The sequence below is a fragment of the Pinus tabuliformis genome, chromosome 3_1 (genome assembly GCF_031772625.1).
Source record: "Pinus tabuliformis cultivar Carrire ecotype Pingquan chromosome 3_1, CPIR1, whole genome shotgun sequence".
Lineage (NCBI taxonomy): Eukaryota > Viridiplantae > Streptophyta > Pinopsida > Pinales > Pinaceae > Pinus > Pinus tabuliformis.
In genome coordinates, this window is record NC_142301.1 from 61,396,237 (window position 1) to 61,423,432 (window position 27,196).

At 39.0% G+C, this 27,196-nt stretch overlaps 1 protein-coding gene across 1 annotated transcript in view; it reads left to right on the forward strand.

Annotated features, from left to right (window-relative positions):
* The first annotated feature begins 16,190 nt into the window (after positions 1–16,190).
* LOC149185779 (GABA transporter 1-like) overlaps positions 16,191–27,196 on the forward strand; it is a 32,354-nt gene continuing 21,348 nt past the window's right edge. The window contains exons 1-4 of the mRNA XM_089412486.1: positions 16,191–16,611; positions 16,707–16,829; positions 17,607–17,701; positions 17,805–17,991. Coding sequence (XP_089268612.1) covers positions 16,398–16,611; positions 16,707–16,829; positions 17,607–17,701; positions 17,805–17,991 — 619 coding nt within the window. The 5' untranslated portion in view covers positions 16,191–16,397. The remainder of the gene's footprint in view (positions 16,612–16,706; positions 16,830–17,606; positions 17,702–17,804; positions 17,992–27,196) is intronic.

Here is a 27,196-nt window from a genome sequence, read left to right on the forward strand (position 1 = left end):
AACATTGAAATATCTATATCAAAATAGCAGTGATCAGAGGAAGTTGGCACTGAAAGACAAGCTTCGAAAGATCAAGTGTGAAAAGGGTGACACGATCTCTACGTATTTGAACAAGCTCACCACATGCAGGGATGAGCTTGGAAGTGTAGGGATCGCGACAGCTGATGATGACATGGTGAGTGTTGCACTCTTCGATCTTCCTAAGAGCTGGCATAGTTACCAGGACTCGGTTAATGGAAGAGAGAAACTTCCAGATTGGGAACGACTTTGGTCAGATTTGATGCAGGAGGAGATAAGAAGAAGCACCAGAGATGGTTCTTCATCCATGGAGGATGAAGAAAATTGTGCCTTAGTGAGTAAGGTGAAGAAGGGGAAGGAGAAGGTTTCTCATTCCGATTCCAGTTCTTCCCATGGTGGGAAGAAGTTTGACAAATCGAAAGTGCAATTCTTTCATTGTCATGAGGTGGGCCATTTTGCTACAAATTGTCCACTGAGGAAATCCAAGAAGGGATCTGTGGAAGGATCAGAAGGTGAGGCACTAGCCTCACAGTTTGAGTTGGATTTCACACTGTTCGCATGCATGGTTTCATCCATGGTGGGAAGTGGTTGGTTTCTTGACAGTGGAGCTTCTTTCCACATGACCGGTGACAAGAGTTTGTTCAGTACTTTGGAGGACAAAGATCTCCAGATACTCATAGCGATCGGTAATGATGAAAAGTATAGTTTCTCAGGTGTGGGTACGGTTATTTTTTAGAGGGAGCATGGAGCTCGCCTTACCTTGACTGATGTCAGGTATGTACCAGGACTGAAGAGAAACTTGGTGTCGATCATGATGCTGGAATACAGAGGCTATGATGTAGTCTTCAGTAAGGGAAAGGTTTTCCTTAGACACATCATCACTAGACAAGTGAAGCAGATCGGTTCACAGGTCAAGAACCTGTATGCTCTTGAGGTTCAAGATGCATGCAAAGCCTTGAGGAGCAAGGAAACTGATGGAGACTTGGTGGTTGAGAGGGAGAGTACATTACCTCTCAACATGCAGCGCCAGAAGAAGTCTCAGACAATTGTGGAGGAGCCACAATTGGTGAAGCAGCTTCAGGAGGTTGTGGAGCAGCCACAACTGGGGAAGCCGAGAGGAGACAGAGTGGAGGCATCCACTCATGCAAAGACCTCCAGTAGGGGGAAATTTCGAGCTAGGTGGGCAAAGGGATCACATGCAGCCATACCTCCAGGTAGGAGGTGGGACAATGTGGAGTGATCGTCCCAAGGAGGAGAGGCAGGATCCTTGAGGTACCCAACCTCTTTGGTTCGACTTTGCTACAGGAGCCCCGATGAGGAATAACAAGACCGACTGATTGGGTAGAGACAGATGTGGATGGATAGGCAGGTAGAGCTACAGTGCAGGAGTCCCAAGACTATGTAGAGCTAGCAGGCTGCAACAATGCGAGAGGCACAGGAGTGTTGCACCAGTGCAGGATGGCATAGAGAGGTGTGCAACGGTGCGAGATGCATGGAGTGTTGCAGCAGCTCAGAGGTCAGAGAGGGAGCACTTGTCAGCAACAGGTAGAGCTTCAGCATCAGAGTATGTTTCTAGCCCAACAGAGAGGTCAGTGGGGAGTTTTTTTGTTCCGAGAGTTGCTAGAGCAACCACACTTGGTAGAAGTGTTGCATGCAGAACATTCTAAAGGTATAGGATTGGGTTTGAGAGGAAGCCTTTCTTGTTGAGAGGGAGTGTTGAAAATGGCAACAAGAAATGCTAAAAATAGAAGTGCTAAAATAACACTACTAAAAATAGCAGTTTGGGTACCAGTGCTGGATTGAGCAATAGGGAATGAAAAATGGAAGTGCTAAAAATAGCATTCTATTTTTAGTAGTTTGGGATGGATTCCTATTTTTAGTTAGTCCCTGGACTAAAATAGGAAGTAAAATTCAAATTTGAACTTAACAGTTGTATGAAAATAAATTAATTAATTCACCATGAGTTAATTAGTTGTGAAAAATCAAATATGAAGTCTATGTGAGGACATGCAACAATTTCTCTATTAATTAAGGAATTTATCTATCAGTTAAAGAGATAAGGATGAGTTCTAATTTGAGTTGTAATTAGTTGGCTCAGTTAATTGAGTCAAGTCCAGTCAGATTGATTTAAACGATTTGTTTAAATTAATGTGAGTTCAGTTAGTTAATGCTTGCATGCATGTAACCGTTGTTCTTCGGATAACTGAATATTATCTCATGAATACATGCATGTTAGTTCAGACAAAGACCCAGTTGATATCAGAGGAGGGACAGTGTACTATCAGTTGGATGGATTTTTCCTATAAAGGAAACTCATCCATGGAGAAGGATTTATCTCCTTTAGGATTGCACAGTTAGATCAGAGGTTAGTGAGTGTGTGAAGAGGCCAATTCACACAAGTGGCTACACTGGACCCCAAGGAAAATTGCGCAAAGAAATAGGAGGCTTGGAGGGTAGAGGAGAAGGTTTGAGAGAGGCCTTTGACTGTCTATGAGCAGCAGAGGGATTGCAGAGAGAACAAGATAGCTTGTGAGCTGATTCTTTTTGTAATCCAGACTATATTTCCACTTGTATGATAATACAGAGTTGGGGTTTTAGGCTGAGGCTTTCCCTGTGATATTTCTTCTATGTTATGTGTGATTGCTTCTCATTCTCAGTTATATGTGTTCTCATTGATCGTGCTCAAATTGATTAAGCTTCCGCAAAGTGTTGTAGAAGTAGATCTTGTATTGTGTTTTAGTATATTGCATAATCTGTTGATCTACAGTGGGAATTTCTACATTATATAATATTCAAAATTAATTTTATATCGTAAAATAAACTTAAAATTACACCCATGAGGGATTTGAACTTTGAATCTCATAATTTACATAAAACTCCATAACACAACAATTGTCGATTAAGCTACCACATAAATACAACCACATTAATATAATTTAAATAAACTTACTCATTAAAAATATACATTAAAAATGGCGTTGTCTACCGAGGCGACAAATTTTCCCAGACAACAAAAACTTGTTGGAATACAACAAAATTTTCCTTAAAAAATTCTGATAATAGGAGTGTGTGAATCTTGTTTTTGAATGGAGTCACCATCATGAAATGAAAATGAAAATGAAATAATATTTTAACGTCTACAAGACTAAAAATAGCCTATGGGACCACCAGTTCTGTGTTTTTTGCCTTTTGCAATTCAATCATTTTCTTATTCAAATTGATGATGAGCTGACCCAACAAGTTGGACATGATGAAGATGTAGTCCTACCAAGCTTATATATATATATATATATATATATATATATATATATATTAATTTGAAATTTTAAAAATTAAATGGCGTTGTCTACCGAGGCGACAAATTTTCCCAGACAACAAAAACTTGTTGGAATACAACAAAATTTTCCTTAAAAAATTCTGATAGTAGGAGTGTGTGAATCTTGTTTTTGAATGGAGTCACCATCATGAAATGAAAATGAAAATGAAATAATATTTTAACGTCTACAAGACTAAAAATAGCCTATGGGACCACCAGTTCTGTGTTTTTTGCCTTTTGCAATTCAATCATTTTCTTATTCAAATTGATGATGAGCTGACCCAACCTTTTAACAATCCCCTCGCTGAAAAGACAATGCCAAGAAACCGATGCTAACATATTTCCATAACTTTCTCTGATGTCTTTGAACACATCACATTCCAAAATGAAATGTTTTTCCGATTCCACTGCCCTAGACATGCAAAATGTACACACCCATTCTTCCCAAGCTTCTTTAGGCCTTTTCTACTGTCCCGTTTCACACCAAAGTTGATGCGAGTTGGTTCTTAATTGAGCAATAAGAACCTTTTCCCTCCACAAAATGCTAGCTCCAATGTATTCTTTTTATTAGAGATCACACGTAGGGTTGAATTCCTCAACGTATCACTTCTTCTTTCTACCCAACTCTTTCCCCATACCCGTTTACAAAACTTCTCCATAACAAAATTCTTTAGCTCCTTGCTATTTGTGGGACATACATTGAGGTAGATATTCCATTTTTGCATCCATGTGTAGTTTTGTCTCATCCATGTTTTCTTTCTTTCACTCATGCCTTCATTGAAGATAACATTAGGCCATCTACCTACTCTCATTTGCTCAATTCTTTTGAGATATCTTATGAGTCACACCGTAGATATTGCTTCAATGGGAGTGTTAGTGTCAGTCAATTCTTACTGTCACCAGTGATCAAATATGCTTTTACCAAGTTTTGTTAGGAGTCTCAAGTCAAATTTTATCATGTCACTAGGTTTTTTCAAAATAAAAGTTGGCCACTGGCTAGTGTGTCTAGGTCTACTACTGCTCCTTCAAGTTTTCCATGTTCGGTTACTACCATCACTCAGTTGGATGTGCATCATTGAACAAATCATCATCATCATTTCAGTCATGTCACCATGGTCTTCATTCATCTCAGTGTCTCCACTAGGTCATCAAGGTTGTCATTTCATTCAATAAACTGGGAAATGAAGGAGTAATGGTAGGGTTTGATCAAAAAGTTATGTTTTTAAGTGTAATTCACTTCAGAATGATGTAATAAGTTTAAATAATCTCAAGCTATTTTCAAAAGGTTCACAAGTACATGATTTACAAAGTAAAAGAGAGAAAAATATATGGCAGGCCACCCCACTTCTCAAAGCTACAAAAGATCATTTTTCTATTATTTCTCTCATTCATCACATTGTCAAGGGAGCTCTAATCCATCATCCACCATTTCCTCACAATTTTCCCTTAGTCGTTTCATTTTTTCTCCAGACGCTGCGCTTTTTGCAGTGGTGCTACGCTTTGTGGTAAAAGGCTTCTAAATGGTTGCAGAAGGTCTCCAAGCTCAGCACAAGGGTCAAGCAAGTAATTTTAATCCTCTCACACTATCTTTCACTCAGTTTATCAAACATTATGGTGTGGAAACTTCTCATTGGATCCTACGCTAATATTTTCTTGAAGACTATCTTTTTCAATTTGTAAACCCTAGAAATCCATCTCATGTTATACACTAACCTCCTACACACCTAAATACATCCCTAAAACCCTAAACCCTATCATTTTCATTCCCTAAGACCTATTCCCAAAACCTACCCCTACTCGCTGCGCTTTTAGCAATTTTCTTAGTATAGGCCTGTGTAAAAATTCCCTAGCCCTATTCCCTCATCCTTTCAACCTCCCTCCACTTCCCTAAGGTCCCTAACATCTCTCCCCACCTCCTAAAATTTTATCACACCTATTCCTACTCCCTAACCCCATCATCCCATTCATTTTCCCTTCCCCTGTTTTGCCCCTAGGGTTTGCTATCACAATCCACTATGAAAGAGGAGAAGAAAACTTACAACAAAGGTGGGAAAGTGTCAAGATATGAACCATCAAATACTCAGGAGCTGATGTCTTCACCAATTACCAAAATGTGTTTTCAACATGTAGGGTGTCTTGATTTTTGTGAGTTGGTGCAAAAGGTTCAATACCATGATGAATTGGCCAAGTTGTTTGTCACAAACCTCAGAGAGAATAAAATCACAATTGCAGGTGTCACATTCTCTATCTCAGCTGATATTATAGCAGCAACTACTGGGATACCCAACATTGGTGAAAAGTGGTTCAAGACTTAGGAATTAGATGCTCAACTATATCAACCCTACCTCAAAGCTCCATACAAAGATGACATCAAGAGGATCTTTCCTTTTGGACTACTCCTTGACAAGTTTGCACCCTTGATGAAGATCATAATGAAATATTTTACTTGTGAAGGGAGATTCTCTAGACTCTATGGCTATCACATAAGATTGCTAATGCATTTCACTAGGGTAAAACTGCTCAACACACCCTATTATCTTTACAGGAGCATAGAAAAGATGTCATACAAAATGCAACATAGGAACAGTGAACTACAACAAAATAGCCTCTTTCATCACTCCCTCATCAAGATTATTGTCCTTCGTCATATTAAACAGTTGAACATTGACTGGGAGACATTCATTGGAGAAGAGGTCTTTTTTCCTTCTTCCAACCAGCCTGCTAGACCTACTTCATCCTTAGCACCCCCTGCTCAAATAGAAATTGGCTCATCAAGTAGGTATGCAATGAAAAAGAAGAAAGGTGAGGATAAAGTAGTGAAGACTTATCAGAGAGGAAAAAGGCTTTTGTTTGCTCCACACAAGGGCCAAGCCTTCTACATCAGCACAACAGGGATCACTTTTGCATCATGAGACTACTTTAAAGGCCAATGAGGACCCTAAGATGGTTTAGCAACCTATAGTGAACAAGGAGAAATAACTCAAAATCTTGCAAGACAAATTGACAGAGGCAAATTCTTTGATAGCATGCCTGCAGCAAGAAAACATGCTGCTGAAGGTTGACAGGATGCTTCAAGAGAAACATATCATGAAATTGCAAAATGAGACTAAGGGTAAACAAAAATCAAAGACAAAAGGCTCTAAGAAGGCACTTCAACAACAAAGGAAGCAGGTCACGGTGGATGAGCTTATTGATAGGGAAATTGATGAAGACAAGGAATATTGATTAGGAAAATTCAATGATCATTTAGAGACGCTGCTCAAGAAGGCAAATAGGGACAAGAGAGTTCAGAAACACATGGCTGCCCATTATTACACAAGGAACATTACTCTGAAGGTTAAAGTCAAGCAAATGAAAGTTAGGCTAAATGAAACACTAATCAAGCAAAAAGGGAAGGAAAAATTAGATTTGCTTGATGATGCCTCCCTTATAGCATAGAAGACCACTTGATGACCTTGCATTTCAATTTTGAAGAAATTTGGAAGAAATTTTTTTTTTGAGCATTTTTTGCAATTTTGGCAGAGTCAGCCTGCAAAAAGCGTAGCGTGTGGCACACTACGCTTTTCCTAGGGAGCTCCTATGGGAAAAAACTTTACATGACTGGATAGAATTTGACCTCTACATCATCTTTGGACACTTGGATTCTTCATTCATCAGCTTTTTCAGGGAGAAAATGTCCAAAAACCACCTAAAAAACACCTTTTTGCCTTGTTTTTGGAGGCCACACTATGCTTTTTGACCAGTCTTGGGAGAATTGATTTTTGAGGGGAAAACTTGGTCGTTTTTAGTTCTTGAGGACTTCATTGTGTAGCAGACAGAAAGGGATTTCCAATAAGCTATCATAGTTGAGGAAGGCCTCCAAAAGTTTCCTGCAAGATCATGTTGCGTTTTTTGCAGCCCACGTTCCGCTTTTCACAAAATTCGCTGCGCTTTTTCCAGGAGACTGTTTTCTTTAGCAGTTCGACCTAGTTTGACTTTTTCACTCATGTAAATGATGTAATTGAGTAATACTAGTGTAAATATGATGTAATAATAGGTGGTTAGTATTTATAAGTTGTTTTGATGTAAATTTGGCCTCATTTATGAGAGTGGTTGGAAGTCAAAGTTAATTAAAGAAGTTGTTTTTAACTTCCCTAGACAAAAGGATTTGGTTAGAACACCTCATGGAGTAGTTCCTAGAGTCATGGATTTGACCCCTAAGAGTGGGGAGATATTTTTTTGGTCTTTATGTATCAATTTCTCAGTCATAGAATAGGTTGGACTTGAGAGGAGAGAACTATTGTAGCTTGTACTTGGACATTTTCTAGAAATCAAAGGATACAGTTTGTAGCTATTATCTAGGAATTCATGTGCAGTAAGTTTGTGGTGTTGTTTTTCCTCTGTTATCACTTTATATGAAATATATTCATCTTTTCTTTCCATTCATCAACTCTTCAATGGTTTTCCTTACAGTTTATAAACATAATTCTTTTCATTAAGCTCTGTTTTGATGGAAAATTATTATATGTTACTTTCACTCTTGTTTAATGAATTCATGTTTCATGCTCATTAAGACCTTTATGATTCTTCTCAACAACATACTACACTGACAAAACCTAATATCCATCACAAAATTACTGCTACCTTGCTCCTTCATATCTTTGTTGTTGTAACCCTTTGATCCACTAACCTAGCTACCTAGTTTTTCTCTCTTATCCAGCGTCAAAAATCCTAAATTCCCGAAACTCACTTGATACTAGCTATCTAGCCTAAAATCCTTTATATCTCAGTCATATTTTGACTGTAATTTCATAGAGAGAGCCCTCTCTGGTTTGGTAGGGCTAGCTACCAAAATAAAAGCTTGGTCTGTGGTTACCTCCGTTGATTCCTCTCAGCCTGGGACATTGTGGAGGATAACATTTTGGCGTCATTGCGGGGGAGACGAGGGATATATCTTCCTTAGGAAAGAACGACAAGGATCAGATCTGATTGCTAATGGTTAACAATGATCAGACACAAGAAACGTTGAAATCATTCACCTGGCGACTCCAATGTTGAAGAATCCAAAGGTTTATAATTTTCATGGCGAATCCATTGTTAAAAAACGGGTAGTTTGAAGAACTTCTTGGTGACTTAACTATTTTCAAGATGGATTCAACTGCTCGAAGGTATGCTCCTATGAATCGAGCTCATATTCTTGGTTTTCCAAATTGAATTCCTTGCATAGATTGGCAAACTAATTTGTCCAAATTCACATATGGAAATGAGGATGAGGCTATTCTGCATCTAATCAAATTTCATTGGCATATACATAAGCTCAGGATTAGGTTTCATGAGGATTGTTTGATGAATATTTTTATGGCTACCCTAGAAGGAAAAGCAAGATCATGATATGAAGGATTGAAGCCAGGTATCTTATACTCTCTTAAAGATTTCCACACAACATACTTTGATTTTTATGGAAAATCTCATCATTCATATTTGTTGTTCGAAGATTGTTGTGAATCCTGTGAAAACTTCATTCAATACCTTGAAGAGACTTTTGGTGATGAAGAATTTATGGATTATGAAATCATAGAGGCCCTTTGTGAATTTTCTTCCCAACAACAATCTGACAAAGCTAATCACGTTGATAAACAAAATCATACTCAATGCACAATAGCCTCCTCTTTGATTGAAGATGATGAATATTGTCTAGATGCTCATAAAGATTCCCCACAGGAAACAATTCTGACAACAACAACAACAAACTGATCAGTTAGAGGTTAAGGAAGAAATTCAACAGCGTAAAACTAATCAAGAAGAGGAGAATAATGAAAAAGAACAGGTTATTTTAGATCATGTGGGTGTGCACATTAGCATTGCGGTTGTTGAACAAAGTCCTCTTGCTAGTCATTAGGTAAAAGTAATTGAGCATATCATTGAAGAATCATTTTTTGATTTGCAACAGTCTTATGATCCACAAGAGCATCTCCAATAGACAATATTTTCTTCCATGATTAAAGCTCAATTAGATTTGAATGATGAAAGCCAAGTTTTATTTCATGATTCTAATGATGAGTTGCAACGACCTCGCCAACTTCTATGTGATCTAGTTAATGATGAAGACATCCTTGTCGCATATGATCTTGCTGTTGTGTTTGATGAAATTCAAGAAAATTCAGAGACCTTTTCTATTGTGGATGATGGGAATGAAAAACAATTTCCCCTCATTCCGTTTGATAGGAATCAGTTTCAACATATAGACAAACTAGCATTGTGGGATAAGGTTTATTTTACTACTTTTAATCATCCAAAAGATCTTATGTTGCATGCTTTCCATGATCCTCTGGTGAGTTTATTGCAATCATCAGTAGAGGAAGAATTTGCCAAGTTTGTCAATACATGTATTGGATCCAGTGGAAAAGTTGAGTTGCCACTTTCTTTTTTCTTCTGCCTGCTCAAGGAAAGTGTGAACAGGATTCAAGTAAGTAGCCATTTGCTGGATTGGTTACACTGGAGGGATCATTACACATGATGGTATATATATATCTTCAGCAGGTGGGCGATTTATCATTAGGATTTAAACCCTGAAGTGAAGGCCCTAAGAATCCGATGGTCTGTTGCCATAAGTAAGTTCAATCAATTTGTTTTGTTTATTGTTTGTCGAAGTCAGTTTGTTAGTCAGTTTTCAATTTGAGTTTAGTCTTTGCATTTTGACTCCATGCCCAATGAATAAGGCTACTTGGTCTACGGTGTTCTTGACACCTCCAAGAAGCTGCCATCCCTAGCTAGAGCCAATGTTAGTTTTAGTCAGTTATGTTTGTCACCAATGATCAAATATGCTTTTACCAAGTTTTGTTAGGAGTCTCAAGTCAAATTTTATCATGTCACTAGGTTTTCAGAATAAAATTTGGCCAATGGCTAGTGTGTCTAGGTCTACTGTTGCTCCTTCAAGATTTCCATGTCTGGTCACTGCCATCACTCAGTTGGATGTGCCATCATTGAACAAATCATCATCATCATTTTAGTCATGTCACCATGGTCTTCATTCAGCTCAGTGTCTCCACTAGGTCATTAGGGTTAGAGTCATCAAGGTTGTCATTTCATTCAATAAACCGGGAAATGAAGGAGTAGTGGTAGGGTTTGATCAAAAAGTTATGTTTCTAAGTGTAATTCAATTCAAAATGATGTAATAAGTTTAAATAATCTCAAGTTGTTTTCAAAAGGTTCATAAGTACATGATTTCCAAGGTAAAAGTGAGAAAAATATATGGTGGGCCACCCCACTTCTCAAAGCTACAAAATATCATTTTTCTATTATTTCTCTCATTCATCACATTGTCAAGGGAGCTCTCATCCATCATCCACCATTTCCTCACAAGTTTAGGGCCATACACTCTCAAAAAATCAGTATTTTCCCTCAGTTGCTACGCTTTTTCTCCAGACGCTACGATTTTCCTTCAGACACTGCGCTTTTTGCAGTGGTGCTACGCTTTGTGGTAAAAGGCTTCTAAATGGTTGCAGAAGGTCTCCAAGCTCAGCACAAGCTCTCACAAGGGTCAAACAATTAAGTTTAAGCATCTCACACTATCTTTCACTCAGTGTATCAAATCTTACTGTGTGGAAACTTCTCATTGGCTCCTATGCTATGCTTTTCTTAAAGATTATCTTTTTCAATTTGTAAACCCTAGAAATCCCTCTCCTGTTATACCCTAACCTCCTACACACCTAAATGCATCCCTAAAACCCTAAACCCTATCATTTTCATTCCCTAAGACCTATTCCCAAAACCTACCCCTACTCGTTGCGCTTTTAGCTGTTTTCTCAGTATAGGCTTGTGTAAAAATTCCCTAGCCCTATTCCCTCTTCCTTTCAACCTCCCTCCACTTCCCTAAGGTCCCTAACATCTCTCCCCACCTCCCAAAATTTTATCACACCTATTCCTACTCCCTAACCCCATCATCCCATTCCTTTTCCCTTCCCCTATTTTGCCCCTAGGGTTTGCTATCACAATCCACTATGAAAGAGGAGAAGAAAACTGACAACAAAGGTGGGAAAGTGTCAAGATATGAACCATCAAATACTCAGGAGCTGATGTCTTCACCAATTACCAAATAGTGTTTTCAACATGTAGGGTGTCTTGAGTTTTGTGAGTTGGTGCAAAAGGTTCAATACCGTGCTGAATTGACCAATTTGTTTGTCACAAACCTCAAAGAGAATCAAATCACAATTGCAGGTGTCACATTCTCTATCTCAGCTAATATCATAGCAGCAGCTACTCGGATACCCAACATTGGTGAAAAGTGGTTCAAGACTAAGGATTTAGATGCTCAACTATATCAACCCTACCTCAAAGCTCCATACAAAGATGACATCAAGAGGATATTTCCTGTTGGCCAACTCCTTGACAAGTTTGCACCCTTGATAAAGATCATAGTGAAATATTTTACTTGTGAAGGGAGATTCTCTAGACTCTATGGCTATCACATAAGATTGCTAATGCATTTCACTAGGGTATAACTGCTCAACATACCCTATTATCTTTAAAGGAGCATAGAAAAGATGTCATACAAAGTGCAGCATAGGAACAGTGAACTGCAACAAAATAGCCTCTTTCATCATTCCCTCATCAAGATTATTGTCCTTCATCATCTTAAACAACTGAACATTGATTGGGAGAGATTCATTGGAGAAATTGGCTCTTCAAGTAGGTCAACAATGAAAAAGAAGAAAGGTGAGGATAAAGTAGTGAAGACTTATCAGAGAGGAAATCGGCTTGTGTTTGCTCCACAGGTTGTGGAAGGGGCCAAGCCTTCTACATCAGCACAACATGGATCACTTTTGCATCATGAGACTACTATAAAGACTAATGAGGACCCTAAGACAGTTGAGTAGCCTATAGTGAACAAGGAGAATGAACTCAAAAGCTTGTAGGACAAATTGACAGAGGCAAATGCTTTGATAACATGCCTGCAACAAGAAAACATGTAGCTGAAGGTTGACATGATGCTTCAAGAGAAACATATCATGAAATTGCAAAAGGAGACTAAGGGTAAACAAAAATCAAAGACAAAAGGCTCTAAGAAGGCACTTCAACAACAAAGGAAGTAGGTCATGGTGGACGAGCTTATTGATAGGGAAATTGATGAAGACACGGAATATTGGTTAGGCAAAGTCAATGATCATTTAGAGAAGCTGCTAAAGAAGGAAAACAAGGACAAGAGACTTCAGAAACACATGGTTGCCCATTATTACACAAAGAACATGATTCTAAAGGTCAAAGTCAAACAAATGAAACACTAATCAAGCAAAAAGGGAAGGAAAAATTAGATTTGATTGCTAATGCCTCCCTTATAGCATAGAAGACCACTTGATGACTTTGCATTTCAATTTTGAAGAAACTTGGAAGAAATGTTGTTTTTTGAGCATTTTTTGCAGTTTTGGCACAGTCAGCGTGCAAAAAGCATAGCGTGGGCCATTCTACGCTTTTTCTGGGGAGCTCCTATTGGAAAAAACTTTACATGACTGGATAGCATTTGACCTCTACATCATATTTGGACACTTGGCTTCTTCATTCATCAGCTTTTATAGGGAGAAAATGCCCAAAAACCACCTAAAAAACACCTTTTTGCCCTGTTTTTGGAGGCCACGCTATGCTTTTTGACCAGTCTTGGGAGAATTGATTTTTGAGGGGCAATACTTGGTCTTTTTCAGTGCTTGAGGAATCCATTGTGTAGAAGATAGAAAGGTATTTCCAATGAGCTATCATGAGCCCAATTGGGAGTTTAGGAAGGCCTCCAAAAGTTTCATGCAAAATCATGCTGCATTTTTTGTAGCCCACGCTGCGCTTTTTCCAGGACACTGTTTTCGTCAGCAATTCGACCTAGTTTGACTTTTTCACTCATGTAAATGATGTAATTGAATAATATTAGTGTAAATATGATGTAATAATAGGTGGCTAGTCTTTATAAGTTGTTTTGATGTAAATTTGGCCTCATTTATGAGAGTGGTTGGAAGTCAAAGCAAATTAAAGAAGTTGTTTTTTACTTCCCTAGACAATAGGATTTGGTTAGAACACCTCATGGAGCAGTTCCTAGAGTCATGGATTCGACCCTTGAGATTGGGGAGATGTTGTTTTGGTCTTTATGTACCAGTTTCTCGGTCATAGAATAGGTTGGACTTGAGAGGAGAGAACTATTGTAACTTGTACTTGGACATTTTCTGGAAATCAAAGGATATAATTTGCAACTATTATCTAGGAATTCATGTGCAGTAAGTTTGTGGTGTTGATTTTCCTCTATTATCACTTTATATGAAATATATTCATCTTTTCTTTCCATTCATCAACTCTTCAATGGTTTTCCTTACAGTTTTTAAACATAATTCTTTTCACTAAGCTCTATTTTGATGGAAAATTATTATATGTTACTTTCACTCTTGCTTAATGAATTCATGTTTCATGCTCATTAAGACCTTTATGATTCTTCTGAACACCATACTACACCGACAAAACCTAAGATCCATCACAAAAGTACTGCTACCTTGCTCCTTCATATCTTTGTTGTTGTAACCCTTTGATCCTTTAACCTAGCTACCTGGTTTTTCTCCCTTATCCAACATCAAAAACCCTAAATTCCCAAAACTCACCTGAGCCTAGCTATCTAGCCTAAAATCCTTTATATCTCAGCCATCTTTTGACTGTAATTTCATAGAGAGGGCCCTCTCTAGTTTGGTAAGGCTAGCTACGAAACTAAAAGCTTGGTCTGTGGTTACCTCCGTCGAGTCCTCTCAGCCTGGGACATTGTGGAGGATAACAAGGAGTTGCTTTTGTTTTGCTCAACATTATCTCATAAGGTACCGAACTTTTTATTTTGAACTTACTCATGATCAAGCGTTTTTGGATTTTCTCAATTTGTTTCCATTTTGAGATGGGGCTGCTGCTAGCCCACAATTCACACCCATATAACATCATTTGACAAACTAGGAGTCCAAAAAACACTTTAATCATTTTCCAATCCCATAACTCTACCTCTCTACATCTGTTTTGAAGAGCATATAATGCTTTCCACCCTCCTAAAATTCTCTTATTTCTACAGTCCTCCCAATTAAGTTTGTTGTTGAAATCAATCTCGGACTACTTGTACTCATTTACTTCTTCAAGAATGTTGCCTTCAAAGAAGAACATATGTTGGTTCTGCTTCCTTTTATTAGAGAAAATCATTATTTTGGTCTTGCCAGTATTGATTTGCATTGCCACTACACTACAAAAATGCTCAAAGACATATATCTACAATCCATGGGTCGATTTAGCAATCAATACAAGATCATTAACATATAGAAAAAGATTTATCACAAACTACCCCAACCGAACACCATCTCCACCTTGCGGATTTAGCCATTCTTCCAGTTTATCAATATATAAACCAAAAAAAGTAGGGGATAGAGGGCAACCTTGTTTGACTCTAATGTCACTTCTAAAGCTTTTTGAAATACCCGTTGAGGTTCTAATTTTGACTTTCACCTATTCATAAAGTCTATGGACAATGACTCTATAATGCAAAGGAATTTCAAGTTCTTCCATTCTACACCACAACTTATCTCTAGGGATTGTGTCAAATGCCTTTTTGAAGTCAACAAGCAGCAAAATACTTCTTCTTTGTCCCCCCAAACCTTTTCAATAATGTGCCTTAGCGTGATACCATGATCCACTGTAAAATGCTTCGGCCTAAAACCCACTTGTCCTTTTGCCCTCTTTTTTTTTTTACTTCTGCCCACTCACTGATTCTATTTTCTACCATGCTGTCAAAAAGCTTTGCAAACAAAGGGTTGATCATAATGGTTCTATAATTGGAAGGATCTTTAATGTCTCCACTTTTAAAAAGGGGTATTGCTATGCTAGTTGTCTGGTCTCTTGGGAATCCTTGCTGAATGACGTTGTTGAATATTTCCATGATGTGCGGTGCAAGAGTGTTCATTCCCCATTTTAGATACTCTGCTTGAAGTTCAACCAAGTCCTTTGTATTTCCTGTTTTCAGCGTCTTAATTCCATTGTCCACCTCCTATAACGTGAAGAGCTTTGTAGTTGTGTTGATCCATCAAAAACCCAGGAGGCACCCAAAATCTTGAAATTTAACAACTCTAACCTAAATTTCCCAAAATTTCTCCCTAATTTTATAAAAATCTCACAAAAAATTCCATTGTTTTCTGCGCAAATTTGAAACTTCTTTGAATTACTTTTATTTTTATTAATAAACTTTTATAAAAGAGTTTAGACTTCTATGATCCATACTTGATTGTGAGAATGATTTCAGCAAAATCACATAGACAATCATTGTCGATGCTTTTCGAACCAACTAGTGTGGTTCATCGTCAGGACAAGTTGAGGAGCAATTATGAGCAATCCGTTAAATAGAGAATGCAGGTCCTTCAACAGCTATATGAACGGGCAACGGTTAAAAAGACCCTTGACGACTAGATTAGCCCAGGGCCTAGGGGAAAGGGTCGGGGTTCGATAAATTTTTATAACATCTGAAATAAGTTTTACATCCCAAGATTTCAAAAATCTAGGCAATGTAGAAAACGTTTTTTTGAGGTGTAGTTTGAAAAATGAAAATTGGTCAGCTTATGGTGTGAACGCTTTTTGGCTCCACGGATTCATCGTTCGATTGTCAAATGTATGGCGCTAAAACAGGCCCAGCACATGCGATTTGAATATGGAAGCATAATCTTCACCTCCAATGAGATCTGTGGAACTTCTGTATTTGTATTAAGCTTTTGTCGAACAATGAACAACAGAATATTCTCGGCCACTCGGTAGTGAGTGAAGTTGAAAGCTCAATCCCCACCGCATGACCAGGCCAGCTAAATGAAAATTTCAACCATTTTCGAATAGGAGACATGTCATTTTCACATAGTTACTGAATGTCAATGACTGGGGCAGAGATGAGGCATCTGTTTGAATTTACGCTGCAAGTTGCAGTCCAATCAGTACTTTAATAATTCTCTAGTCAACAACGAATATGAACATGTAATCTATATGAACTTGGCGGCATGAGAAAGTTCAAGAACCCAAAACTTATCAAGTACATGTGCCAAGCAAGAAGATGGGCACCCCTGCAGCTGAAGCTGGTGTTGAAGAAAGTAGAATTATTAAGCAGAAAAGAGAGGAAATCGATGATGATGGCTTCAATAATTCGATTTCAGATGGTCCTAAGGGGAGCTGGATGCATGCAGCGTTCCATGTGGCCACAACAATTGCTACACCGGCTGCCTATGCTCCCTTGCCATCCGCCATAGCCTCTTTAGGCTGGCCTGGAGGTTCTCCATCACACCTTAATAATTTCATGTCCCTAGCTCCACTATTTCCCCAGCATTTTTGCGCTTCTTCTAATTTAAATGGGTTTTTACTGTAGGAGTTGTGAGTTTGGTGACTGGGACAATGGTCACATGGTACTCCAGCTTTCTCCTTGCATCTTTGTGGAAATGGAATGGTGTCCAGCATACCACTTACAGGAAACTTGCCCAGAGCATTTATGGTACTTCCTTCCTCACACTGTTTAATCCAACACGGTTCTGCTTTTTGGTTTGTTTTTTTCTTTAAATTATAAAAGCAAATTGGGATCTTACCTTAGGGTTTACAGAGATTAGAACCCAATGATTGATTGGTATTGAATAATTACAGTGGTTTGTTTCACCTTTTACTTCTCTCTGTTAACAATGAAATGCACCTAGCCCCGGGATAGCTTAATTGGTGATGACTATGAAGTGTTATATGTGAGGAAGTTCGAGGTTCAAATTCCTGATTCACTTTTGCCGGTGTAAGAGGTATACATAGGCACCTACAAATTATAGTGGCAACGGTTGAAATCAACCCTGTATCAGGCGAGTACTAGACCAGCTCAGTTGGGGATTCCTCTAGATTTAAAAAAAAGAAAGGCACCTATCTTAAAAATCTTGGAAGTTGGAATAGCTTTTACAATTAGAAAATCTCCTCGTGTTTCTTTCTTTTTTAATTCCTATTAAATGTAAACCTCAGGCAAATTATTCTGTTAAGTCTATATAATCACCACCCACTCCACACTAACACCTTTTCCCATTCAATTCAAGCCACTGGAAAACTATGCTGTTAAGTGTATATAATCACCACAAACCCCGCCAGGCTTGTTACAATTTTCTTGAGTTATATCAAATAAATAAAAAATCCATTGAGCAGGTGCCTTACATTTTCCATTTGTGTCTTTCTTGCAACTTAATACCAAACGCCTGGCCACACTCATATGCACTGATGCATTGAATCTTGGTGATGAATAAAGGAACAAAAGGTTATTGGGCAGTTACTTTCTTCCAGCAATTGGCATCTTTAGGCAACAACATTGCTATACAAATTGCTGCTGGTAGCAGCCTCAAGGTTAGTTTGAGCAGCATATGGTTCTTTGGATGTTTGCTTTCTCAGGGATTTGACAGATGATCTTCTATAACTAGTAATTATCTTTTCAATCCTTGTTTTGCAGGCCATTTACAAACATTATCACAACAGCGGTAATCTTACATTGCAAGAATTCATCATTCTGTTTGGAGTGTTTGAATTGTTTTTGTCACAATTTCCAGACATCCATTCTTTGAGATGGGTGAATTCAATTTGCACATTCAGCACAGTGGGATTTGCTGCCACAGCTATTGGTGTCTCTTTATATGATGGTACTCATCTCTATCCCTGAACAGCTGATTATTGCAATTAGTTGTGGATATGTTTCTTTGAGCTTCATGCATCTTTGTTTTGGTTTCATTTGACCTTTGGCTATATACTTCTATCAGAATCGGCATGTCACTAACAGATATTTGGGATGACCGGGCATTGGATGCCATACATCCAGAATCATTGCATAGAAAATGAGCTTCTAGGAGTGCAATTGATTGACAAATGGTAGCAGAAATAAGCTAAGCATCCAAGTGATAGAATCTATGTAATCACTTGATTGGTTGATAATAGAGGCCGGTAGCATGGAATCATTTTTTCTTTTAGTTAGAGAGTTTTTATACTGATAAGCCTCTGCCCAAGTTTTTTTCATTGGGTTACTTCTCTCTGGCTTTCACGAAATCTTATCATTTATTTTAATTTTAATCAACAATCTCCCTAATCAACTTATATTTCTACAAAAGTACAAGTTTTCCTCGAGTCTACAAATTCACGTAAGGCTTATTCTTATATACAATGTACACCTGTTGGATGTGGAATGTTCTTGCATAATTCTCCAATCTGCATTATAATCTCTATGTTCTAAGCAGAGCCAGCTAACATGGCCTCAAACTCTTGTCTAAAAATAAAAGTTTTAATCCTAGTGGGAGTGTCAAGGAGCAATTATTAGGCAGGACGCACACTGTTACCTAGCTGGCCTTGCCTCTTGCTTTGAGGCTAAGGAAGCTGATTCCTAAACTGAGGGTTTTCCTAATGGTCAGGCTAAGCTAGGTCGAGTAGTACAAAGGTTAAGTTCTTCTAGCTAGGCTTGACTAAGGTAACTTGGTATTCTGTTCAAGGCAGAGAAAATGTTTATGTGAAATAAAGTATCAAATTGCCAATGTAATTAAGTTCGAAAGTCAATCAAATTCGATCTATGACAAACATCCAATATAATAATTCAAAATTGAAAGTAGAACTTGCTCAAGGAAGTATTCAAATGCCCATGAAACAAAATGTCATATTATGGCTCAAGAACCATTGCTTATAAAGAATCATATCATTTGAACAAAACGACAAGATCGTACGAAATTTGCACTTAAAGGATAGTTAATTCCATGTAATCTACAATTACTCTTAACGTCGTCAAAGATTAAAGACGTAAACAGTGAACAGTTGAGCAGTTTAGTGAAACATTAGGTGCACTTATCTTACGATATATTCATCAGCATTTGAACTTTTAGAGTGAAATTATCATCATCATTCAACCAAGTATCTCAGAAATGAATAGGTAACAGATTGTCTCAAGTATTAACCACGAGAATCACAACTTACACACTACGTTAATTGCACCAGCAGTGAAACAAACGCAACTTTATGTGACTGTCATGAGTATGTAACAACAAAAATAATACTTTATTGCTCAAACCATCATTCAACATGTACCAGAGTTGCATCGATACAATGGTGAAGAGAAAGTACAAATGCAACGTCATCAACTACAGAGTATAAGAGCAGAATTGTCTTACAGCAGTGGCATTCTGGGTAATATTTCAGAGTTAGTGTAATGTAACAAACCTCAAATTCACTCAGAAAACACCCTTTAAAGTTTACAGTATTCACAAAATGCAAATGTTTTGCCACTCAGAAATCAAAGGACATAAACCATACGCATAAGCATTAAACCATATCAAATTTGTACCCAGAGATCAAAACGTCACAGAGTTCCTTTGTTAGAGATATCTTGAAACTATGTACGATACTAACCCACAGTGATACCAGAAGACCAAAATATGTTTGACATCATAATGAAGAATTGAATACTTCTCTGGTTGATATAACAAGTACACCTGTGGTTTATTGTTACAGTGCTTTTTGGATTGTTTAAACTCAAAAATATAGAGCGTTCAGGTGTGTGAAGGATAGTTTTGGCTCATCAAAGCATATATATCATTAACAACCTCCAAGGCTGGCACACTAACTTGATGTTCACTGCTCTGCATACTAATGTCCAGTGTTGTCTTGGTCATTTTTTATCTAAAAATTGCTCTGATTTTTGACATGCATCTTGGAATAGTCTCAATATGGTGGTAATGTTTATCTCTCTTGCTTGGGACTAGATTAATATCTGAGTATAATCTGTGATACGAACATCAAACTGAATGTCATTATATCTTGTTACTGTTGGTCATAGTTCTGAGTTTCATCGTCGGCACCTCTTTTACATGGTTCTTATTAGTATTACTACTATTCTTGATGTCACAATAAGCACATGATATCACCCAGAAGGAATAATACAACCTTTCCTAAATAGAAACTTTGTACAATAAATTTAAGACATTTGCGTATTCTGAACAGAGTTTTCTGATCTTAAGATAGTGGGAAAATCTTATTTATTGGCATATCACAATTGCTTTTCTAACACTGAGGCATCGCTGTTTGGTATATCCTCTGTGGTATGATTGCTGTTGGATCGATGCAAACCTTGGCATTGTAAACATTTTGATCACAGAGAATTGATGTTTCAAATCTTGAATGCTATGACACTTAAAATTGAATAATGCACACTCACTGAATTATATTGATCAAATAATATTATATATATATACGTGAAGTGTTGTCTCAAGATAGGTAGACTATCTTGGACACACAAACACATGGTTGAGAGAATATCTCAACCACACCAATCTAGGAAACATTTAGATCTTAACAACTCCTAAAGAATAGGAACAAACTCCTTTACATAGAAAGAGTCACAACTGAAACAAGTAGGAATCTGTAAGTCTGAGACATATGGTTGAATCGTGATGCAATTCTGCTCTGCTGCATTGAACAATTTCTGGTTGAATAGACCTAATCTTAGTTGCTGAAGTACGTTAGGTTTACATTTCTGTTCTACTGGCAGTATTGATGATGTTGAGAAATAAATGATCCTTGTGGAATATTTTGAAGGCATCTCTTACTTTTTCACACTGAATTTTAAATCTGCACATGGCCTTGTCACATCTCAGATCTAATGTTACTGTCCTTTGCTAAACAGAATGATATTGCGATGCACAATGATATATGAATGATCTTGGCAACATAACTTGTGGTTAATCTTTCTAATTGAGCATTTGAATGTTCCCTTCAGCAAGTTCCATTTCAGTTTCCAAAGCATTGCATTTGATGAGTTATTATTGATTAAATTTAAATATCTTCCGAACTCAATCACATTGGCCGTTTGGCATTCGAAGTGTTTTCACTACCTTGAGTGATGTATCAATTTGCTTTGGTCAAACTTAGCTAGATGAACTCACCCTTCCTTCTACTTGACCTAGGTAGTTTGGATTATAGGAAAACCCTCCTTAGGATAGGAAGCCCCTTCCTTACCCTTCAAGCGAGAGGCAAAGCCACCAAGGTGACAGTGAGTGACTTGCCTGATAGTTGCTCCTGGGCTCTTCCAGTAGGATTGGGACTTTTACCTTTAGGCGAGAGTTTGAGTAGCAACATGAAGCGTACCATTTCTCTGTCCTCGTCCATTTCATCTTCATTTTGCTCTATATTGTTCTTAAAAGGAACCCTGTCCTGTGAGTGTGGTACAACTGGGATTCATGTAGATCGACTTGTTGGTTGCTCCATAGGCCACAAAATAATTTGTTGTTGCTTCCATTATTGTTGTTGTGCTTGTGGTGAGTTTTGTTGATGGAGTAATGCTGCCTCTTGAAGAAGCTGATTTATTGGCTTGTCTTTCTCATTGGCTTCAATCTCACTGTTGTAGACATGTGACCTTGATCTAGTTTCCTTCATTAAAAAGATAAAACCAAATAATCTTGTTTGTAGAGTAAGAAACAATGATCTCATGGAATATTTATGCCTCAACTGCAGCCTTGATAATGTTTAGTGCTTGGCCAGACCGTGAAACCATCCACCTCCACCTAGTCGCTTCAACTACAAAGAAGAAGAAGAAAATTCAGCTCAAATGTACTTGATCACACCACAAACCCAAAAACTTTATTTGTCTAAACGCTGACAAATTCATGATCGGTTCAGAACATGCCTTTACGCATCTTCTCCTATGAAACAATTGAGAGTTTCAAGACCCCATCAGATCCACTAATGACCATGGCTTATTGCCAAAATTTTTGAACATGGAATAACATTTGAGCCATTGGTTTCAAAAAAATATTTGCTGGAATTACAACCTCCCCAAATTTATCCTCTGTGTTCACAAAGAGGGAAAGAAATTAAATTGCATTCAACGACGGGGCACTTCCATAATCCATTAAGTTCAATTGATGTTGCCCAGAGACACTTGTTCACTGTAGTCCTCCATGAATGCTGAACAATTCATTTGTTAGTCAATGTCATCAACAAAATTTCATTTCGAAAGAGAAATCCAAATGTTTTGTCATATCTGTATTATATAATTACTTTCCTGCTTTTAATTGTTAGACAATACTAACAAGTGCCTTTGTAGAAGAATGACTATGAAAAATCTAAGGAAAATTTTGTGTAGAGGTTGATCCTACCCACTAAACCCACTAATGGAATATAGTGGGAGAACCATCTCATAGGCTTGCTTTCAAACTTGTTTGGGACCCAATCCCACAAGTCTCTTGAAGGGACATGAACTGCAAAGGGGATGCTCAAGTATCTTATTATCTGGCCTGGTGGTATAATCTTCTACTTTTTGACAAACTAATCAAGAAGGTTTTATTGCCTAATAATAAGAGCCTCCACCTTTTCCTCGCTACTACCATAACTGCTTAGTGTTAAATTATGGTATGTTCTATGCTTAGAGCAATTTACTTCAATTTCTTCTTATTAGCCCAATGTCAATTCACAGTTTAGCAATCACATTAACATAAAGTAAAATGCTGATAGAACATAAATAAATCGACAGAAGACAAGCCAAGACAAGAGACACCAGATGTGGCAGCTAGCCAGGGACAAACCCCAATGTGGGGAAACCCTTTGATCAATTCTTCTATATTCTTCAATAATTCAGCAGAGAGAGAGAGATAGTACAATATCACAAATCTGTGATTTTATATCAGCAATAATACAACAGCAACCAGCGAAGTCAAAGCTGATCAAACAGCTCCAATTTGACCTCAAGTCAATCTTGAAGAACTCGGTCTTCAACAGCAAACATCAGCAGCCCAAAACAGCCCTCAGTCAATGGTCAAAACAGCAGTCAACGAATCAGCAGCCTGCGGTCAGCCCTAACCAGTCAACGCTGGTCAAAGCAGCACCCAAACAGAAATGTGCAGATCAGATATGGTCAACACTTGGGTCAACGCATTCCCCAGCAACTCGGTCAATGGTCAACAGCCATGCACCTTGGTCAACGCAGCCCTAAAAAGTCAACGCTACCCTAGAAACAGAAAATCCGTCCTTCTAGCACGTGTGAGAGAAACTGCTCCTAAGCTGGCCCAATAAGATTAGGAGAGAGAAGATGAATAGATGAGTGATGGTCCAATGAGGCACAATGTCTCCTTTCTTTATATGCAACGTTGAGGTTAAGTTGGGGGTATGCCACACATTTTATCTTGCTGGCCGACCTTGACAAATTGTCAAGAAATACAAATAAATTCATATCTCCATGAATATATGTCAGAATTGGATGATCATTAGATCAATCCTACACCTCTCGACGAGAGGAATCCAAGAAAAAATATCAGCTGCCATAAAGAAGATGACCCACATGGAGTTTGGCCCTAGTTTCCAATTTTAATACTCCCTCTCAACTAGGGAGAACTCCATCTGCTAATCCATCTATCTGTCGGTACTATCTCTGCCATCAAATGCACTGCCCTGCACTGCTCGGTTCTGCTCTGCTAAACTATGAAGAAGAAGAAATGATCGAGGATGTATCATACCATCCTCTACTAACCCAAAGTCAGTCCTAGATAAAAGAGAATGCTCAATAGCGCTCTTATTGACCCGAAGTTAGTCCCAGAGAGTGTGTCATACCACTCTTACTGATCCCAGATCAGTTCCAAAAGAGAGTGAGTTATATCACTCTTACTGACCTGAAGTCAGTTCCAATTGATCCCAAATCAATGTCATCCTAGCATAGGGAGTACGGTAGATACACGATGCATCCATCGGTACTACTATGGTCCCTATCCTCATTTCCCTGCTCATTGGCCAAATGAGAGGTACTTCCCATGAGTCCCAGACTACATGGGTAGGATGCCTCGGCAGGAGAAGGATGAACCACTCATCCTGCCTACAAGTTGCCACGGGGTATCACAGGGGAAGGTTGAACCATTCACCCTGTACACAACGCACCACTAGGGGAGGGTGAGTCGCCCTATGGTCGCTCGTCGCTCCAAGAAGTACCCCAAGCCCCTCGGAGCTCCCAGAGCTCAATGTATGCATCATACAGGACCCTCATAAGAGGGTCTCTCAACGACTCCTAGTCGTTCTCGGAAAGTCAAGAATTTGACCTTTCCTAGGGGCTTCGTTAGAATGTCGGCGACCTGCTCATCTGTACCAATATGATGGAGCCTTATTGCTCCTCGTTGTACCATATCCCGGATAAAGTGGTACTTGATATCGATGTGCTTGGAGCGATCATGAAATACAGGATTCTTGGATAAACGAATCCCACTCTGGTTGTCGCAAAGGATCACGGTAGTATCCAATGTATGTCCAAACAGCTCACTGAAGAGCTTCCTCAACTAGACAGCCTCACAGGAGGCCATACTCGTAGCAATGTACTCTGCCTCAACGGTGCTCAAAGCCACCGACTTTTGCTTCCTGCTCATCCAGGAGATTGAGGCAGAACCCAAAGAAACAACACCTGGAAGTGCTCTTTCGGTCCACCACACTGCCTGCCCAATCAACATCGGAATATCCATGTAGCCTCACATCTCCGGCAGTGTATCTCAACCCATAAGTGATTGTGCCCCGAAGATATCTCAGAAGATTCTTGGCACCAATCCAGTGTGAGTGATGAGGCTCAGCCATATATTGGCTCAGCGTGTTGACTGCAAAACATATATTTGGACGGGAGTTCACCAAGAACATTAATGCTCCTATGAGTTGACGATACTCAGTAGCATTTCCCAAAGCAGGTCTAGCAGCACTACCGCATAACTTCTTGAAGTTAAGCTCCATCGGGGTAGTCACGGGCCTGCAGTCCACCATACCGAATCTCTCCAATATCTTTACCACATATTTTCCTTGAGATAGGAAAATCTCCTCTGGCTTCTGCCAGACTTCCATCCCTAGGAAATAGTGCATCAGTCCTAGGTCCTTCATCTCAAATTCGGAAGCCAACTCCCTCTTACATTTGTGAATGAGAGGGTCTACACCTGTCAGAAAGAGTATTGAAATTGGAAACTAGGGCCAAACTCCATGTGGGTCATCTTATTATGGCAGCTGATATTTTTCTTGGATCCCTCTCATCGAGAGGTGTAGGATTGATCTAAAGATCATCCGATTCCGATAAGTATTCATGGAGTTATGAATTTATTTGTGTTATAAGATAATTTGTCAAAGTCGGCCGACAACCAAATAAACTCCACATGTGCTCAACGTTTTAGTATAAATAGAGGTGGCCTTCAAGTCATTTCAACACACTTGGGATCTATTCCTCTCTACTTGTCTTTGGGTTTTAGTAGGAGGAGAGATCCTAAGGGATAACGTTGCCCTAATCTAGAGGGCAGAAGCCGGAACTGCCGGAATAGCCGGGAAAGCTGACACAGAGGGCAGAAGTCGGAACTGTCGGAACAGTCGGGAAAGCTGACGCAAAGGGCAGAAGCCGGAATTTCCGGGAACAGCTGGAACTGCCAGGAATCGCTGGAATTGCCGGAATAGTCGGAATTACCGGAATTGTTGGAATTGCCGGGAATAGTCGGAATTACCGGAATTGTTGGAATTGCCGGGAATAGTCGGAATTACCGGAATTGCCGAGAACAGTCGGAACTACCGGGAACTGCTTGGAAAAGTCGGAGCTGTCAGAATTGTCGGGAATAGTCGGAATTACAGGAATTGCTGGAATTGCCGAGAACAGTCGGAACTGTCGAAACTGCCGGGAACTGCTTGGAAAAGTCGGAACTGTCAGAACTGCCGAGAATAGCCGGAACTGCCAGGAATAGCCAGAATTGTCGGAACTATTGGGAACAGGCAGAATTGTCGAAATTGCTGGAACTGCCGGGAACTGTCGGAACAGGCGGGAAAGCTGATGTAGAGGGCAGAAGTCGGAACTGACAGGAACAACCGAAATTGCCGAGAACAGCGGGAATTGCCGGAATTGCCGGAACTGCCATGAACTTCCGGAACTGCCGAGAACTGCCGGAACTGCCAGGAACTGCCAGAACTGCGAGAGCATCTGTCTTTGAAGGAGAGCAGCATGCAAGGGACAACTAACTAACATTGGGACAGTTGTATGGTACTTAGCAACAAATACACCAAGCATGCAATGTTACAGCTAGCATGCAAGGGATAGCTAGCATGCAACAACAAGCATGCTAAGGACAACAAGCATGCTAGGGACAACAAGCAAGCAAGGGACAACAAGCAAGCAAGATGCAGCCAACACATAGGTCAGTATGGCAACATGGTGCAACAATGGCACATAATGCAATACAATGATGGGTACAATCATGATTAATGAAGTGTGATGAGATGCATCATAGTGATGATGGGTGCAGCATGGTGCAGTGTGGTGAGGTGCAACATGATGACGAAATACAACACAACGATAGGTGAAGGAGTCACCTTGGAGAATCAGTTGAAGCAACATGTCTTCAACTGATCTCATGTATCATCTTCTTAGAGATGATCTATGCTCTTATCTAGATAAGTCAAAGTGTTGACTTTTGTTGTAAACGTACTATCTCTCTCTCTCTACTGAACTATTGAAGAACATGTAAGAAGAATTGATCAAGGGTTTCCCCACATTGGGGTTTGTTCTTGGCTAGCGCCACATCTTGTGTCCTCTTGTCTTGGCTTGTCTTCTGCGATTTATGTTCATGTTCTATTTGCAGTTTACTTTAATGCTGATGTGATTGCTAATTTGGAAAAGATATTGAGCTAGCTCTGAAAATTGAAATAAATTGCTCTAAGCGTAGAACATACCTAAAATTAGCATGGTATCAGAGGTGAGGTGAAGACAATGCCCAAGCAAGAGTGAAAGAGAAATCACCGAAGACAGTTGGGAAAGAACAAAAGGATCAGTGGATTCCTCATCCTCTTCAAATTCACCGAGGGTAAAGTCAAAGCAGAGAATAT